Source organism: Salvelinus fontinalis, chromosome 5 (assembly GCF_029448725.1).
Source record: "Salvelinus fontinalis isolate EN_2023a chromosome 5, ASM2944872v1, whole genome shotgun sequence".
In the NCBI taxonomy this organism is placed as follows: Eukaryota; Metazoa; Chordata; class Actinopteri; order Salmoniformes; family Salmonidae; genus Salvelinus; species Salvelinus fontinalis.
In genome coordinates, this window is record NC_074669.1 from 13,451,051 (window position 1) to 13,468,113 (window position 17,063).

The 17,063-nt window shown below is 43.3% G+C and overlaps 1 protein-coding gene across 2 annotated transcripts in view; it reads left to right on the forward strand.

The window, feature by feature from the left end:
- Positions 1-17,063, forward strand: part of LOC129855155 (single-stranded DNA-binding protein 3-like) — a 150,842-nt gene that overhangs the window by 13,405 nt on the left and 120,374 nt on the right. For both annotated transcript variants that reach the window (XM_055922529.1, XM_055922530.1), the window contains exon 2: positions 11,834-11,906. In XM_055922529.1, the coding sequence (XP_055778504.1) occupies positions 11,834-11,906 (73 nt within the window). The remainder of the gene's footprint in view (positions 1-11,833; positions 11,907-17,063) is intronic.

The following is a 17,063-nucleotide window of genomic DNA, read 5'->3' on the forward strand; positions in this document are numbered from 1 at the left end:
AGGGTTTTCGGGATATCTTCGCTTTGTTGGGCACAGGGACTATGGTGGTCTGCTTGAAATGTGGGTATTACAGACTCGTTCAGGGAGAGGTTGAAAATGTCAGTGAAGAAACTTGCCAGTTGATCCGCGCATGTGCTAAGTACACGCCCTGGTAATCTGTCTGTCTGGCCTAGTGGCCTTGTGAATGTTGACCTGTTTTTAAGGTCCTGCTATCATCGGCTACGGAGAGTGTGATCACACAGTTGTCTGGAACAGCTGGTGCTGTCATGCATGTTAGTGTTGCTTGCCTCGAAGCTAGCATAAAAGACATTTAGCTCATCTAGTAGGCTTGCGTCAGTGGGCAGTTGGCGGCTGGGTTTCCCTTTGTCCATAATAGTTTGCAAGCCCTGCCACTTCCGACGAGCATCTGAGCCGGTGTAGTAGGATTCAATCTTAGTCCTGTATTGAAGCTTTGCCTGTTTGATGGTTTGTCTGAGGGCATAGCGGGATTTCTTACAAGCGTCTGGATTAGTGTCCCGCTCCTTGAAAGCGGCAACTCTAGCCTTTAGCTCGACGCAGTTGTTGCCGGTAATCCAAGGCTTAAAGTTGGGATATATACGTACTGTCACTGTGGGGACGATGTCGTCAATGCACTTATTGATGAAGCCGTTGACTGAGATGGTATACTCCTCAATGCCATTGGAGGAATCATGGAACATATTCCAGTCTGTGCTAGCAAAACAGTCCTGTAGCATCCGCGTCTACTGACCACTTCCGTATTGAGCGAGTCACTGGTACTTCCTGTTTTAGTTTTTGCTTGTAAGCAAGAATCAAGAGGATAGAATTATGGTCAGATTTGCCAAATGGAGGGTGTGGGAGAGCATTGTATGCGTCTCTGTGTGTGGAGTTATTCATCTTTTTTCCCCCTCTAGTTGTACATGTGACATGCTGGTAGAAATTAGGTAAAATGGATTTAAGTTTGCCTGTATTAAAGTCCCTGGCCACCTGGAGCGCCGCTTCTGAATGAGCATTTTCTTGTTAGCTTATGGCCTTATACAGCTCATTGAGTGCAGTCTTAGTGCCAGCATCGGTTTGTGGTGGTAAATAGACGGCTATGAATAATATAGATGAGAACTCTCTTGGTAGATAGCGTGGTCTACAACTTATCATGAGGTACTCTACCTCAAGCGAGCAATTCCTAGAGACTTCTTTAATATTAGACATTGCACACCAGCTGTTATTGACAAGTAGGAACACACCCCGCCTATCGTCTTACCAGATGTAGCTGCTCTGTCCTGCCAATACACTGAAATCCCAGCCAGCTCTATATATTCCGTGTCGTTGTTCAGCCACGACTCCATGAAGCATAAGATAATACAGTTTTTAATCTCCCGTTGGTAGGATAGTCTCGACCGTAGATCATCAAGTTTTTTTCCAGTGATTCCACGTTGGCCAGTAGAACTGATGGTAATTGTGATTTACTCACTCGCATATGAATCTTAACAAGGCACCCCGATCTTCTCTCTCTGTATCTCTGCCTTTTTGTCACGCAAATTACTTGGATTTGGGCCTGGTCTCCGGAGAGCAGTATATACTTTGCGTCGGACTCATTAAAGAAAAAATCTTCAAGTTTTTAATTATATTTATTTAACCTTTATTTAACTAGGCAAGTCAGTTAACCTCTCTGGTACCAGTGGGACGGTAGCGTCCCACCTCGACAACAGCCAGTGAAATTGCAGGGCGCCACATTCAAAACAACAGAAATCCCATAATTAAAATTCCTCAAATATACAGTACAAGTATTATGCACCATTTTAAAGATAAACTTCTTGTAAATCCAACCACAGTGTCCGATTTCAAAAAGGCTTTACTGCAAAAGCACACCATGCGATTATGTTAGGTCAGAACCTAGTCACAGAAAACCATACAGCCATTTTTCCAGCCAAAGAGAGGAGTCACAAAAAGCAGAAATAGAGATAAAATGAATCACTGACTTTTGATAATCTTCATTAGATGCCACTCATAGGACTTCATGTTAGACAATGCATGTATGTTTTGTTCGATAAAGTTCATATTTATATCCAAAAATCTCAGTTTACATTGGCCAGAAATGCATTGTCTCAAACAAACATCCGGTGAAAGTGCAGAGAGCCACATAAAATTACAGAAATACTCATAATAAACATTGATAAACGATACAAGTGTTAAACATACGAATAAAGATAAACTTCTCCTTAATGCAACTGCTGTGTCAGATTTCAAAAAGACTTTACGGAGAAAGCACACTGCGATTATGTTAGGTCAGCACCTAGGCACGGAAACCCATACAGCCATTTTTCAGCCAAGGAGAGTGTCACAAAAGTCAGAAATAGCATTAAAATGAATCACTTATCTTTGATGATCTTCATCTGGTGGCACTCCCAGGTCTCCATGTTAGACAATAAATGTTTGTTTTGTTCGATAATGTCCAAAAACCTCCTTTTTGTTTGCGCGTTTTGTCCAGTAATCCGAATGCTTAAGGCGCGTACACTAAGTCCAGACGAAAAGTTTTTAAAATGTACAATAAAAATGAGTAGAAACATGACAAACGATGTTTAAAATCAATCTTCCGGTTGTTTTTGTCCTAAATAATGAATAATATTTCAACTGGACAAAAGCTTCGTCAATAGGAAAGGAGAAACAAGAAGGCACGTTCCCGATCAGGCGCATGGCTGATGAATGGAAATTTCCACTGGCCACTGAATGAAAGTGCTGTATCTCCCGCATTTTTCAGAGTAAAAGCCTGAAACAATGCATAAAGACGGGCCACATGTAGAGGAAGCCACAGAGCTCGTGAACTGTGTCCTAAGTCTTTGTATGGTGGATAGGCTTTCAATGGAAAAACAGCCTTTCAAAATAACACTACTTCCTTGTTCGATTTTCCTCGGGTTTTCATCTGCCATATCAGTTCTGTTATACTCACAGACATTATTTGAACAGTTTTGGAAACTTTAGAGTGTTTTCTATGCAAATCTACTATTATATGCATATCCTATCTTCTGGGCCTGAGTAGCAGGCAGTTTAATTTGGGCACACTTTTCATCCAAAATTCCGAATGCTGCCCCCTATCCTAGTGAAGTTAATTAAGAAAAAATTCTTACTTACAATAACGGCCTACTCAAAGGCATACTGTGGGGACGGGGGCTTGGATAAAAAATATATAAATATAGGTGTCACGTTCTGACCTTTATTTCCTTTGTTTTGTCTTTATTTAGTATGGTCAGGGCGTGAGTTGGGGTGGGCAGTCTATGTTTGTGTTTCTATGATTTTCTATTTCTGTGTTTGGCCTGATATGGTTCTCAATCAGAGGCAGCTGTTTATTGTTGTCCCTGATTGAGAACCATATTTAGGTAGCCTTTTTCCACCTGTGTTTCGTGGGTGTTTGTTTCCGTGTGGGTGTTTGTTGCCACACGGTACTGTTTCGGTTTCGTTCATGTTCACATTGTTTTGTATTTCAGCATACCACCCTGCATACCACTGCTGGCTTGCTTCTGAAGCTAAGCAGGGTTGGTCCTGGTCAGTCCCTGGATGGGAGACCAGATGCTGCTGGAAGTGGTGTTGGAGGGCCAGTAGGAGGCACTCTTTCCTCTGGTCTTAAAAATATCCCAATGCCCCAGGGCAGTGATTGGGGACACTGCCCTGTGTAGGGTGCCGTCTTTCGGATGGGACGTTAAACGGGTGTCCTGACTCTCTGAGGTCATTAAAGATCCCATGGCACTTATCGTAAGAGTAGGGGTGTTAACCCCGGTGTCCTGGCTAAATTCCCAATCTGGCCCTCAAACCATCATGGTCACCTAATAATCCCCAGTTTACAATTGGCTCATTCATCCCCCTCCTCTCCCCTGTAACTATTCCCCAGGTCGTTGCTGCAAATGAGAATGTGTTCTCAGTCAACTTACCTGGTAAAATAACGTTAAAAAAAAAAAAAAAATAGTGTTCAGTTTAGGTTTTAAAATAAACTTCATGGACACTTACCACGCTGCGCATTGGTCTGCCGATCCTTCAAACTTCTCCTCAGATGAGGAGGACGACAGCAGTTACAGAAACACCCACCCAAAACGGACCAAGCAGGGTGGTAACAGGCAGCAGCAACAGGAGCGGCAGCGATACCTGGAGAAATGGACTTGGGAGGAAATATTAGACGGCAAGGGACCATGGGAACAGCCGGGTGAATATCGTCGCCCCAAGGCAGAGCTGGAGGCAGCGAAAGCCAAGAGGCGGCAATATGAGGAGCTAGCTCGGCAGCGCGGCTGGAAGCCCGAGAGGCAGCCCCAAAAAGTTATTGGGGGGGAGGCACACGGGGAGTGTGGTGAGTTCAGGTAGGAGACCTGCGCCAACTTCCCGTGCTTTCCGTGGAGAGAGAGGGCGTCGTACCGGGCAGGCACCGTGTTATGCGGTGGAGCGCATGGTGTTCCCGGTGCGTGTGCATAGCCCGGTGCGGTACATTCCAGCTCCTCGTATTGGCCGGGCTAGAGTAGGCATCGAACCAGGTGCCATGAAGCCGGCTCAGCGCATCTGGTCTCCAGTGCGTCTCCTCGGGCCGGTGTACATGGCACCAGCCTTACGCATGGTGTCCCCGGTTCGCCAGCACAGCCCAGTGTGGGCTATTCCACCTCGCCGCACTGGCCTGGCTACGGGGAGCATTCAACCAGGTAAGGTTGGGCAGGCTCGGTGCTCGAGACCTCCTGTGCGCCTTCACGGTCCGGTCTATCCGGTGCCACCTCCTCGCACCAGCCCTCCGGTGGCGGCAGCACGTACCAGGGCTCCAGTTTCAGCACCCCGCACTTGCCCTGAGGTGCGTGTCCCCAGCCCAGTACCACCAGTGCCAACACCACGCACCAGGCTTCCTGTGCGTCTCCAGAGCCCTGTATGCCCTGTTCCTGCTCCCCTGCCCGGTACTACCTGTTCCGGCACCACGCACTAGGCCTACAGTGCGCCTCGGCAGGCCTGAGCCGCCCGTCTGTCCAGTGTCGCCTGAGCTGCCCGTCTGTCCTGAGCCGCCAGAGCCGCCCGTCTGTCCTGAGCCGCCAGAGCCGCCCGTCTGTCCTGAGCCGCCAGAGCCGCCCGTCTGTCCTGAGCCGCCAGAGCCGCCCGTCTGTCCTGAGCCGCCCGCCAGTCAGGAGCCTCCAGAGCCGCCCGCCAGTCAGGAGCCGCCAGAGCCGCCCGCCAGTCAGGAGCATTGGTCTGCCGATCCTTCAAACTTCTCCTCCTCAGATGAGGAGGACGACAGCCGTTACAATAGGACAAAACACACATCAGGACAAGAGAGACAACACAACACTACCTAAAGAGAAACCTAAGACAACAACATAGCAAGGCGGCAGCACATGACAACACAGCATGGTAGCAACACAACATGGCAACAACATGGTAGCAACACAACATGGTAGCAGCACAAAACATGGTACAAACATTATTGGGCACAGACAACAGCACAAAGGGCAAGAAGGTAGAGACAACAATACATCACGCAAAGCAGCCACAGCTGTCAGTAAGAGTGTCCATGATTGAGTCTTTGAATGAAGAGATTTCAATAAAACTGTCCAGTTTGAGTGTTTGTTGCAGCTCGTTCCAGTCGCTGGCTGCAGCGAACTGAAAAGACGAACAACCCAGGGATGTGTGTGCTTTGGGGACCTTTAACAGAATTTGACTTGCAGAACGAGTGTTGTATGTGGAGGATGAGGGCTGCAGTAGATATCTCAGACAGGGGTTAGTTTTGTTAGGCGAGTAATCGTTCATAAGCGATCATAAGATACGTTAGCGGCAACTTTATGTGCAAAATAAGTTACAAGCAATGCGAAAAAACTAACAAAATAGCACAAATGGTTTGGAGCCCGTAAAATGGTAGGCATCCCCTATGGCGCCATTCCTGTCAACTGTGTCCACATTTGCCAACACACTCTTATTTACTGTCGGCTTTTGTGAAATTAATATCTTGCATTTACTTCGACTCCCTTCTCCATCACTTCTCCTGCGTACCTTATCTAATCAAGGCCATGCTTTCACTGCTGAATTATTGAAATCAAGACCGGAAAGTTAATTTGCTAACAGACTGTGCTTTAGCTGGCTAAACTTGGCGGAGGTGCCTTCATGTCTAGTGGGAGCGTAGTCTGGCAGCCTGGGGAAAGATGTCAGGACAGTTGTGTTCCTGGGTTGAGGTGGGAGATCTCCCCTTGAAGTGTGGACATAGTGCAAAGCTCTGAGCTTGCTGGGGGCTGCTGTCTGCCTCCCTGGCCCTACCTCTAATGTTAAGGCTAGCACACATCGCACCGAATTTGGATCTCTTGTTCGTCTGCCGATCGTTCACCACGCTGTGTTTTTAGGGACCACCCACTTTTCTAAATGTAAAATCGGTTCACATTGGAAATTGCGTTCAGAGGTGTTAAGTACTCTCGGCCAGCGAATGCTACTGGTGTGTCTGAGCCCTTAGTCACTACAGAGGGGATCAAACTCAACCCCCTACTCAATAGTCATTCTCTGACTGAGAGAAGTCAGCTGGCCTCTGATTTCCTCATCTTTCCGCAGCATGTCATTTGTATGAACATTATCCATGATGATGGGGTTTCAGTGGCCTCTGACCTCTTTACCTGGAGTGTCACGGCAGGGCAGAGAGCATTAGGTGAGAGGGGTAGAGGGGTGGATGAGACCAGCTGAGCAATCAACTAGGATGTTGAGATTCTTTTCGAGGCACCTGAGACAACACTATGACAGACAGGAGAAGAATGAGCAACACGCTTGTCACTCGGGGGTTGTAAATATATTATTATGGAGATGTTCCCATTGGGAGGTCAGAGGACATGGTGTGTGCACTAGCTGTTTCTAGTTTCAGAGAAGGCCTTTGTATGAACATATGCCTTGTGTTTGGTGTTGTGGCTCTGTCTCCTGTCATGTCTGGCCCTGTGGTTTCCACTACGGTCGTTAGCCCTTTTGTCATCACACAGTAGTCTTAACGCCTAGAGTTTCCTCGCTCTCTCTTTCCCTCTCCACTGATTCATCTACCTGCACAGGAAGAGTCTCCACAACCCTCTTCCCTTGGCGGAGTTACACTCAGTGCTTCTGACAGTGCAACAAAAGGTGTCCCCCGAAGCCAGGATTGAATGAGTGTTTTTAAATAATGCATTAGAGACGGGGCAGGTGCCCATCACCAGGGCATAGAACCCCAGATCACACCAGTCTAGCCATGAAAATTTAATCAACTCATGGGAATCTCTGTTCGATCCAGTTCAGCGTGGACCAGCTTATTTAAGCCGACGCATGCCGCTGGATATTACACACAGCCAAGAGGTAGTCTTCTTACATTTTACACCAACTGCCTCCAGTCTTTACCAGAAAACAGAAGAGTTTAAACAGCCGCACTGAGAGGCTGAGAGGGAGGGAGAGGGAGAGCATAGGTACTTCCTGGTTAAAGGAGCGGCTAATTTTTGACTGGTTGCATTAACTTCTTCTGGCTGCAAGCCCGAGGCCGCCCACAATATGACAACAGCCAGCTCAAGTGCAGGGCGCGAAATTCAAAATATATATATTTTTAAATATTTAACTTTCACACATTAAATATTTAAATATTTAACTTTCACACATTAACAAGTCCAATACAGCAAATTAAAGGTACACATCTTGTGAATCCAGCCAACGTTTTACAGCGAAAACAGCATGTATATTTATGTTAGCTCACCACTAAATACAAAAAAAGGACAGACATTTTTCACAGCACAGGTAGCATGCACAAAGCCAACCTAATTAACCAAGAACCAACCAAACTAACCAACAAACAACTTCATCAGATGACAGTCTTATAACATGTTATACAATAAATCTATGTTTTGTTCGAAAAATGTGCATATTTCAGGTATAAATCATAGTTTACATTGCAGCTACAATCAGAAATTGCACCGAAAGCAGCCATAATAATTACAGACACCAACGTCAAATACCTAATTACTCATCATAAAACATTTCTGAAAAATACATAGTGTACAGCAAATGAAAGACAGGCATCTTGCGATTCCAGCCATTATTTCCGATTTATTAAGTGTTTTACAGCGAAAACACAATATAGCGTTATATTAGCTTACCACAATAGCCAGAAAGACAAGCCATTTCCCAGCAGTAAAAGTTTTTGACTAACCTTGATATTCTTCATCAGATGACAGTCCTATAACATCAGGTTATACATACACTTATGTTTTGTTTGAAAATGTGCATATTTAGAGCTGAAATCAGTGGTTATACATGTTGCTATTGTAGCTACTTTTTCCACAACGTCTAAACAGCAACGATATTTTTCGGACACTTTTTCTGACACACATATTCTGACCAAATAGCTATTCATAAACATAACTAAAAAATACATGTTGTATAGGAAATGATAGATCCATTAGTTCTTAATGAAATCGCAGTGTTAGAATTCTAAAAAATAACTTCATTACGACATCCAGCTTCGGTATAGCTAGAGTACCCCAAAGTTGGGCGCCGACGACTAGTTCACATGCACGACAAATATATGAAATAGCATCATAAAATGTTTCTTACTTTTGTTGATCGTCCATCAGAATGTTGGACAAGGTGTCCTTTGTCAAGAACAATCGTTGTTTGGATTTAGAACGTCCATTTTCCCTCTTGAATTAGCAAGCACACTAGCCAAGTGGCGCGAATCTCTCCATGTCAACAAACGGAAGAGAACGGAACACGGCAAAACTCCCGAAAAATTTCAATAATCTGATGAAACTATATTGAAAAAATATACTTTACGATGATATGGTCACATGTTTCAAATAAAATCAAAGCCGGAGATATTAGTCGCCTATAACGGCAGCTAAACAGAAGGCAAATCCAGGTTCCTCTTCGCGCTCTCCAGAAAACAAGAAATGGGGGACACGTCATACAAAGAGCTTGTATTCCACTTCAGACCAAGATAAACACTAAATTTCTTCTCTCACCGCCTCTTGACATCCAGGGGAAGGTCTATGAAGTGCACGTATACTAATATGTATCATGCCCATTTATAGGCAGGAAGTAGAACAGAGCCTCGATTTCAGACTTTCCACTTCCTGGTCAGGAGGTTTGTGCCAAATGAGTTCTGTTTGACTCACAGATATAATTCAAACGGTTTTAGAAACTAGAGAGTGTTTTCTATCCAATAGTAATAATAATATGCATATTGTACGAGCAAGAATTGAGTACGAGGCCGTTTGAAATGGGCACCTTTTATCTGGCTACTCAATACTGCCCCTGCAGCCCAAACAGGTTAAGCTATTTCAGAGCACACTCCCGGTGCTCAGTTCTCGCTGGCTGGTTTGAATTGAAGGTGAGACCTGATTACTAAACAGCACCAAACACTTTGTTTTACCAGGAACAGTAGTGTCGTGAGACAGTCGCTTCTAAGATCAGATAAGTATGAAACTATTCCAGCCAGCAATTTGCTCCATCGCGTCATTCATTTGTATATCATGCCATTACCTATAATCCATTGTTCGGCGACCATCACCCTTGACCTACCCTCTAAGAAGTCGCTCCTCTAAGCAGTCACTCCACCGTAAAAAAATACACAACCATAAAACAGAGACAGAGCAGATAAAACGCTCAAGACATAATTGCGTTCATTGCTTCCAGAACCTTTTGTTTACAGTAGATTACTGAAATTAAAGGTCTAATGAATGTCTGATGTAACAATGAGAAATATAGTTGCAGCATGCAGAAATCGCCCCGCCATTTCCTTTTGCCAAAATTCTAATAGGTCACCTAATTTCAGTTTGTGACAAAACAAGCAATGAAGAGAATCATTGTACCATCTAAACCGCTATGAAATATCTTTTTAATAACAACAAATATTGTATTTTCAGCTGTTTGAAGCTGACACAAAAACAAAACGTAAGAACGGGAAGCATAGAAATTGCGCACATAGAACATATCTACCACTTCTTACACTTACTTTCAATGAGAATGACAGATGAATTTGGTCAGGTACCCCAAAAGGTGACATATTGCAGCTTTAAGAAGATAGGGCCCCCATTAACTAATGTCTAACGCTAGTCAGAACTGGTTTTTGGCAGACGGTGGAAGAGCAGTCTCCCACATGAAAAGCAGGCATATCGAAGGAATGATTACTTCGAGACAATTATGTCCCTTGTGCTTGGTTCAACACAATTCAATATCATCAGCCCAAGTTTTTCTGAGGCTCTGCTGCCACAGTGGACGTAACCTGATGTGACCAGACTGACAGGGGTCCCTGTCCTCTCTAAAACCACACTGTTACTGAGCTGCCTTGTTGTCCCTCTGTTCAGTCTAGCTGGGGAGAACAGGGGATGCCCCCCCCCCTAGAAGAGTGTGGGTTCAGCATTAGTCCAGGAGCATTAGGAACACAGTAATTGCCAGCACAGGCGGCTAAATGACAGTCGTAATGGATACCAAAAATGCATGCGGCAGTGTGGCTTGTCAGATAGTGTGGCTCCGAGCCTTACTTGGCTGTCTCTGCTTGCCTCTTGTTTTCATCAGCCTTCATGTTGAAGGAGGAGCTCCTTAAACCACAGAGTTGTGGCATCATGCCACAAAGGTTTAAAAAAATATATCTAGAGGTTCCCAATGGCTGCTCCTTAGAGTCAGCAATGTTTTTCTGCCTATCCTCATAGTGAAACAGTCTCGGGTTCTTACTGTACATGTCAATACTGTGTGCATCAGGGTTCCCTAACTGGCGGCATGCGGGCTGAATTTGGCCTGCAGGTGGTTTTATTTGGGCACACAAGTTTTCTGAGCAAAATGTTTTTGTTTTAGGTTGAATTTTCATTTTTGGACATAAACTGTAAAAATACCAAGAAATCAGCTCTAATGGATTTTAATTTGGGAAATCTGTTCCCCAAGTATTTCCACACATAATAGAGAGACACTTGATCATATACAAATGTAAGCAAGGTTTGAAATGATGTTTCAGTCAAATATTATACAGTATCATGGCCTCCCGAGTGGCACAGCAGTCTAAGGTACTGCATCGCAGTGCTTAAAGAATCATTACAGACCCGGGTTTGATCATAGTCTTTCACAGACGGCCCTGACCGGGAGACCCATGAGGTGGCGCACAATTGGCCCAGCATCGTCCAGTTTAGGGGGGGGTTTGGACCGGCCGGGATTTCCTTCTTTCATCGTGCTCTAGCGGCTCCTTATGGTGGGCCTGGGGCGCCTGCAAGCTGACTTCGGTTGCCAGCTGGATGGTGTTCCCTCCAACACATTGGTGCGGCTGGCTTCCGGGTTAAGCGAACAGTGTGTCAAGAAGCAGTGCGGCTTGGCAGGGTCGTGTTTCGGAGGACGCATGGTTCTCGACTTTCGCCTCTCCCGAGTCCGTCCGGGAGTTGCAGCGATGGGACAAGACTGTAACTACCAATTGGATATCCCGAAAAAGGGGTAAAAGTACAAAAAAAAGAAAAAGAAACGTATACAGTATCTGTTTGGGCTTCTTGTGGTCAATTTGCAGTCTATAAATTATTTGTAATTATGTTCCGGACCACCGACCATCCGCTCAAGAAAAAAATTGGCTGTGACTGAATCTTGTTGATGATCCCTGGTGTACATACTACAGGTCTGAACTCAAATACGATTGTGTTTTTGATTGTGACAAAGCCTTCCTCCTCCTGCTTAATTACACTGGCCTGTAAGGAGAGATCCAGTATAGCCACATTTTTCACCTGAGCACCAGTGGGTTAGGCTGCCTGCTACCCCAGGAGGGAGGGCGGGTGAGAGATTCTCCAGAGTGAGGAGGAGGGGAAGGAGGAATGGAGGAGGTGTGAGATGGAGCCTCAATGCTGACCCTTTTTTCTTTGTTTTACAGGTTAGCTTTATATGTGTATGAGTATTTACTGCACGTCGGTGCACAGAAGTCAGCACAGACCTTCCTGTCAGAGGTAAGAAACAGCTTTAGAATAACTTTGAGGTGAATGGATGATATGGATAGCGAGGGATGGAATCTACATTTAGCGGTAGCTCTGGGGTCAAGGAACAGTTTTGTAATCTCTGCTTTGTAACACCAAGTAATTGGATCCCAAAATGTTGGATACAATGATTTAAATGTAATGGGCCAAGACTAAGCTGATGAATAACAGCAGTATTAGTCTTAAGATTTCTATAAGGACAATACAAAATGGCAGCTATTCTATTTGCTTTCCATAAGAACACCTAGGCCACGCACTTCCCCTATTAGTCTGATAGCCCCTGAAATGTCAGTGAGGTAAAGCCCTTCTAATGTGTTGCATCATCTTCCATAATGGACATCCTTCCTCATAATGGCCTAGTATTCAGGCCTTCCCCTCTATAACACCTCCACGTCTTAAGCAGCTCACTTAATATTGTACCGTTATAGCTGTGGAAGAACTTTCCTGGCACACAAATCACTGTGGACTGTATTTTTCATGTTAAAGACAAACGTTATATTTCTATTATGTGGCCGCTGTTCCTTTTCCCTAGGGCCAGGAGAATTCCTGACCCCTTATCTTGTGCAGGAAGCCATAAGTAGGGCCATGAGTTTTTCCTTCCCAGGTTACTTGGTCAGGACAAATTCATGTCCCTGCTTATACCTCTCTATGTGCCTCTGAAACGTTTAGCAGTTAGGTTAAAACCTCTTAAGGATCTGCCTCTTTTTTAAATTTTCGCCTTAAATGACACACCCAAATCTAACTGCCTGTAGCTCAGAACCGGAAGCAAGGATATGCATATTCTTGATACCATTTGAAAGGAAACACTTTGGAGTTTGTGGAAATGTGAAATTAATGTAGGAAAATATAACACATTAGAGCTTGTAAAAGATAATACAAAGAAAAAATTACAGTTTTCTTTTTTGTACCATCATATTTGAAATGCAAGAGAAAGGCCATAATGTATTATTCCAGCCCATGTGCAATTTAGATTTTGGTCAATAGATCGCAGCAGTGTATGTGCAAAGTTTTAGACTGATCCCATGAACCATTGCTTTTCTGTTGAAATGTTTGTATCAAGACTGCCAAAATGTGCCTAATTGGTTTATTAATAACTTTTTAAGTTCATAACTGTGCACTCTCTCAAACAATAGCATGGTATTCTTTCACTGTAATAGCTACTGTAAATTGGACAGTGCAGTTAGATTAACAAGAATGTAAGCTTTCTGACAATATCAGAAATGTCTATGTCCTGGGAAATGTTCTTGTTACTTACAACCTCATGCTAATCACATTAGCCTACGTTAGCTCAACTGTCCCGTGGTTGGGACAACGATCTGTTGAGATCCTTAAGAGGTTTAATTCAACTCCAGTATCCTTAATCAGTGATACCCTGGATGCTCATACTAGTCTATTTAGCTCCTATATTCTTTACCATTCATTTAGCCAGCAGTGAGAGCTCGACACCTCTAGAGTGGTGTTGATGCCTCTGCTCATTTGGTTCATAACTGTTCTTAAACACCTGGCTGCCCAAACTACTTGTTCCTGCAAAACGCCAAGCCCACAGATATCAGTTTTACTCCGAAACGAGTCTGGATCGGAGTACCTCCTTGACGATTTCTAGAACGCAAACATGTTCTAACTGTTCTGATTGGTCCCAGAAACCGATGGTTTGAGCCAGAACACATGTAGGTAAAGCAGCGTTTTAGAAAATGTGTCATTGGCTTTGATACTCTGATTGGTTAGAAATTATCCAATTGCTGATGACTTTGTTTTGTACAACACCCCTAATTTTGAGATCACCACAAACAACTTCAATGATGGCAGTCTTCGACAGAAGTATGTAGCCATCATAGAGCAGTGGAATAATTCAGTTTGAGTCGTCAGGCAATTTAAACACTCCCATGTGTTAGTCAGATTAAATAAGTGTAGTTTGATGGGTGAATGGGTACACTTAATAATAGTTAATAATAGTGTTCTTAACCCCCGGACCTGCTAAGGTGATCCCTTTCATGTGCAATGAAAGGTTGTGATGTTTCTAATTTATTTAATATAAAACACTCTCTGGCCTGTGTTCAAGCACAGAACTATTTCAGTGGTGTGATTCACCCAGCTCACATTTCCACATTTCTCCTCGCTGTATTATAATCTGTTCAGCTGTTATCATGTTATTACATACAGCATTGATGTTCCACCACTGTTCATGACTGTACCTGTGTGTCATTGTGTTCAAACATGCTTTGAGGTACATGTATGGAGCATGGCCCAGGCCTACATGAAATATTTGGAAGATACAGACACAACATTGTTTGCCTCAGTTGGGTTTCCCTTTGTCAACCACACAGGAGGAGGAACGTTAGACGACGGTTTTCTAAAACGGACTCATTTTCTTTGAGATACTCTCAAGACGTGGAATCAATGGCACAACATTATACACAGTATGCTATATTTATTTATTTCCCCTCGAGCTTTACAGTGTAGGTAGCATAAACGTAACAACATGTAACATATGGATTTACATTAGTATACACATCAAAAGTCCCAATGCAAAGTTACACCTCACTTTTTCTATTTTTCGAGTTATAACATAAAACCGATCTGAAAGTCTTGTCGGAAAAGGGTTTTTCTGGGGTATGGTGTGATATGTAGGACCCGGTAAGCCAGCCTATATCCTATAATGTAAACTCCAACAGAAATAACTTTTAAATGTATAACTTCAAATTGTTTGCGCTGATGACTACTAGTTTCAATTACATTTTCAACCAACTTACAAGCAAATGTGTAATAAATGTATTTTTACAAATCAACCTGCAAGGTTGCTAGCCAACTAGCCTGCTAACATTAGCCTTACCAGCCTGCCAACGTTACATTAGCAGTGCATGAGTTAGCCAGTTGCTATCAACCCTTAGCTTACAGATACATTAAAGTAAACCAAAGTTTTGGAACTACATAATGCCATCTAACCAGTTATGAAAGAATATTAACTGCATATAGCCATCTTAGCCAGCAGCCAGCTAACATTAACTATTTAGCCAACTAGCTAGTAGCCTAGTCAACTACCACAGTTATGGTCAGCAAGCTAGAGCCCAACTACTGGAGATGAGCTAGAACACAACACAACCAAAACATAACTGCAGATTGAAAGCAAAGAGATATTGATTGCTGGTGCCCATCCGATTGTAAAACTTTTAAAAGCATGCATGCTGAGTTGGCTACCAAAGCAAGGGGGAGGTGTGCACTTCGCCGGGCAGAGGGAGAGTCAGGGAAATCTTAAATGGATAGATTCCAGATGTCCAGACTTATAGGTAACCAGATCGTGACTTCAACTAAGTTACTTACTAAAAGTCTCTGACCACACTGTTTTATTACATTGGTGAGTAAAACTCAAGGTTCCTACCCTTTAAGCTTAATTGTTGCTCGTTATCTTTCACAATTAATCATAATTTCCGTATATGTGGAAGTATTATAAAAACATAACTGACCTGTTATAAGAGAGCAGCCTTCAATGGGACTGAAATAATCTGTCACTCTCAGGTTAATGATCATATTTTAAAAGGGTGGATATCAAGGTAGCTGTTCAGGTGTTATGTGTGTTTGCAAGGCTAAATCAAGCCACAACCTGGACAGGTTAACACAACAGATCGTCATACAGTAGTCTAGTCAATCACAATGCTGAGAAATCAATGCATTGTGCCTTAAAACCTCTACCGAGTACCTAACCCGGATCCGGGAGCACCCCCCACCCCCCCCACACTGATTAGCATCGCTAGCATAGCGTCACAATTAAATAGTAGCATCTAAATATCATTAAATCACAAGTCCAAGACACCCAATGAAAGACACAGATCTTGTGAATAAAACCACCATTTCAGATTTTTTAAATGTTTTACAGGGAAGACACAATATGTAAATCTATTAGCTAAACACGTTAGCAAAAGACACCATTTTCTTACTCCAACAGTTTTTTCCTGCGTCAGTAGCTATCACTAATTCGACTAAATGAAAATATATATAGCCACTAACCAACAAACAAATTCATAAGATGACAGTCTGATAACATATTTATGGTATAGCATAGTTTTTTTTTTTTTAAATGTGCATTTTTCAGGTATAAATCACAGTTCTACATTGCAGCTGCAATCTGATATAGTGCTGATGCAGCTAGAACAATTACAGAGACCAACGTTATATAACTAATTACTTGTCTTAAAACATTTCAGAAAAAATACACAGCGTACAGATATTGAAAGCCCAACATCTGGTGAATCCAAACAATATTTCAGATTTATTAAATGTTTTATAGCGAAAACAAAATGTAGCGCTAAATTAGCATAGCCACGCCAGCCAGAACCAGCTGGGCGCGCCCGACCAGTTCACATGCACGACAGATATATGAAATAACATCGTAAATTGGGTCTTACTATTGCTGATCTTTCATCAGAATGTTGATCAAGGTGTCCTTAGTCCTGATGAGTCGTTCAATCCATTCACAATGGCAACTTTCCCTCTTCATTTAGCCTGGGTACTGGTCGACTGGCACGGTCCCTGTCCAAAGTTAAAAAACTCACAGAACGGAACACGGCAAAACTCCCGAAAAAATTCAAATAATCTGATTAAACTATATTGAAAAAACATACATTACGATGATATGGTCACATGTATCAAACAAACTTCGAGACGGAGATAGTTTTCATCCGTAACGTCAGCATAACAAAAGACAATTGCACCTCTAAAACGCGCGTTTCAGAAAACCGGAAGTTGTCGGTCACGCTAAAGAAATAGGTCTTATTTCACGTCAGTACAAGATAAACAAAAAATTTCTCCTCTGACGTCTTCCTGACACCCAGAGGAAGACGAATGAAGTGTGTTTCGGGTCATAGGTGGCGTGACCATATATAGGCAGAGCGTTGAAGCGAGCATACACATCTTGCAATCTTCTTCTTGCTCAGGGAATGTGCTGTCAAACGACTTGTGTTTCACTCAGAGACAAAATTGAAACGGATTTAGAAACCATAGCTTGTTTTCTATCCAATGGTATATGGTTATATGCATATAGTAACAGCAATAATTGAATAAGAGGCAGTTTAATCTGTAGAGGCAATTATGCTAATGCAAAAACAGCACCCCCTGTATTCTCAAGAAGTTAAACCT